This window comes from Chiloscyllium plagiosum, chromosome 45 (genome assembly GCF_004010195.1).
Source record: "Chiloscyllium plagiosum isolate BGI_BamShark_2017 chromosome 45, ASM401019v2, whole genome shotgun sequence".
NCBI classification, from domain to species: Eukaryota; Metazoa; Chordata; class Chondrichthyes; order Orectolobiformes; family Hemiscylliidae; genus Chiloscyllium; species Chiloscyllium plagiosum.
Window position 1 is genome coordinate 6,235,766 of NC_057754.1, and position 2,524 is coordinate 6,238,289.

Sequence of the window (2,524 nt, forward strand, 5' to 3'; positions counted from 1 at the left end):
AGACCCTCACACACACACACTCTCTCTTTCTCTCAGACACACACCCACACACTCTCTCCCTCTCTCTCAGATCCCCCCATACTCACATCCTCTCTCTCTCAGATACCCCCACACTCTCACCCTCTCTCTGTCTCTGACACCCACACTCTCTCTCAGACCTCCCCCCACACTCCCACAGCCCCGGTGAAGATGTGCTGCCTGACCTGAACGGCCGTCTCTCTGGAAGTCGACATGGCACCACTCCCCATCGTTGACCTTTTTGTTGGTGGCGCGGATCTTGATGGCCCCCGAGCCCATGTCCAGGAGCAGGAACAGGAACCCGTCCAACAGCTCCATGGCAAAGTAATCCACCTTCTGGAGCCGCTCGGCACGCGTCTCCTTCTGGTGTTGCCTCTTGCCGTGGCTGAACAGGAGCAGACCATTGGGTTCCGTGGTACAGAAATCAAAGGAGACCGAGCCCGTCTTCTTGGTATTCCACTTGGGGAGGGCGATGTACGCTTCGGGGGCTTCAAAGGTCACTGGGTCCAGGGCAGCCACGTTCTCACATCGGAACACCAGGTCCCCGTGCACCTTCATCTTGGAGTCCCCCTCCTTGGCCAGGCGTGACAGCTCCAGCTTAAAGTCATTGTTCTTGTAAACCACCTGAAAGGAATGGAGAGGCAGGTTAGCCCATAGTGTAGAGGAAGCTTTACTCTGTATCCAACCCTGTGCTGTCCCTATCCTGGGGAGTGTTTGATGGGGGACAGTGTAGAGAGAGCTTTACTCTGTATCTAACCCCGTGTTGTCCCTGTCCCTGGGAGTGTTTGATTGGGGACAGTGTAGAGGGAGCTTTACTCTGTCTCTAACCCCATGCTGTCCTTGTAATGAGGAGTGTTTGATGGGTACAGTGTAGAGGAAGCTTTACTCTGTCTCTAACCCCATGTTGTCTCTATCGTGAGGAGTGTTTGATGGGTACAGTGTAGAGGGAGCTGTACTCTGTATCTAACCCTGTGCTGTCCGTGTCCCCAGGACAGGGCCAGCACGGGGTTAGATACAGAGTAAAGCTCCCTCTACACTGTCCCCCCATCAAACACTCCCCAGGACTGGGACAGCACGGGGTTAGATACAGAATAAAGCTCCCTCTACACTGTCCCCCATCAAACACTCCCCAGGACAGGGACAGCACGGGGTTAGATACAGAGTAAAGATCCCTCTACACTAACCCCATCAAACACTCCCCAGGACAGGGACAGCACGGGGTTAGATACAGAGTAAAGATCCCTCTACACAGCACGGGGTTAGATACAGAGTAAAGATCCCTCTACACTGTACCCATCAATCACTCCCCAGGACAGGGACAGCACGGGGTTAGATACAGAGTAAAGCTCCCTCTACACTGTCTCCCATCAAACACTCGCAGGATAGGGACAGCACGGGGTTAGATACAGAGTAGAGCTTCCTCTACACTATCCCCATCAAACACTCCCAGATTTGCGTTGAAATACAGACTAAAGCTCCCTCGATTCTTTCGGGAAGTCGAAAACAACTGAGCTGAGGTGCTGAATGGACATCAAGTCGAAGGTGAATTCATGCAACGAAACAGAACTGTGCTGAATCAAAGTAACGCCGTCTGGATCGCCATTATCCGAAGCACTGAACAGCTGCCCCTGCGGTGGGAGCTGAGCGCCCAGGGTCAACAGGAGGTTGCACGTGACGTCTCTGTGATACTCACGTCCTTCAGGCACCCCATGAAGTTGTTGCTGACGGGTGAACCAGGCAGGTCTGCTGTACTCGGGCTCCCCCCGATGTAGAAGAAGTCATCGGAACCCAACATGGTGTAGTCCTCCTGCGTGTAACCTGTGGTCGTCAAGATCCCATCCACTGAGATGGTCACCTGCCCAGGTGGGCCGTGGGAGAGGTGGGGTGAGGGGTGTTGGAAGAAGGGAGGGGGAACGAAACGAAGGAAGAAAAGATGGGAATACAATCCGTTACCGATGGCCTCAGTTACGTCGACAGGTCTGCCTGACAAGGGTGTGGGTTGGGTGGGGGAAGGGGGGCATTATTGCTGAGGGAAGGGGTTGGGGAGAGGGCTGATGTTTTCCATTTTCATGTCTGATTTACACCCCTCGGTGAGGGGGACATTAATGTTTCACCTTGTTTGGAGGGGGGTGGGCATCAACAGAGGAGAGGGAAAGGCGGGAACTGATGGTTTGAAGTCCTTTGGCTATCCCCCACAATGTCGGCCATTTTGTTCTCCCAGATGTTTGGGGCGAAACTGGTCAGCTAGGAGGGCCGAGACTCAACAGCCCAGAGGCTGCTGGGACAACCGGCCTATCAACCCCCTTCAACATCTTCGACTCCTTCCCTTCCTCGGCAGCAAGGCTGGCTTCATAGTCTGACTGACTGACCTCCTCACGCTACAAGTCACACTAAAAACAACACCGACATTTGAGTACCCCGCCCCAAACCATGCCTCACCCTGGTTGCGAAGGGTATTGCGGCTCTGGCCGATCCCGACTGGTTCCCCCTCGCCCTCAGAACTGGT

The 2,524-nt window shown here is 54.4% G+C and overlaps 1 protein-coding gene across 1 annotated transcript in view; it reads right to left on the reverse strand.

Annotated features, from left to right (window-relative positions):
* The window catches only part of LOC122543996 (neurexin-1-like), a 7,395-nt gene extending 5,525 nt beyond the window's left edge, over positions 1-1,870 (reverse strand). Inside the window, exons 1-2 of the mRNA XM_043683005.1 lie at positions 1,712-1,870; positions 204-642 (exon numbers count right to left, since the gene is read on the reverse strand). Coding sequence (XP_043538940.1) covers positions 204-642; positions 1,712-1,813 — 541 coding nt within the window. The 5' untranslated portion in view covers positions 1,814-1,870. The remainder of the gene's footprint in view (positions 1-203; positions 643-1,711) is intronic.
* Between the last annotated feature and the right edge of the window lie 654 nt (positions 1,871-2,524).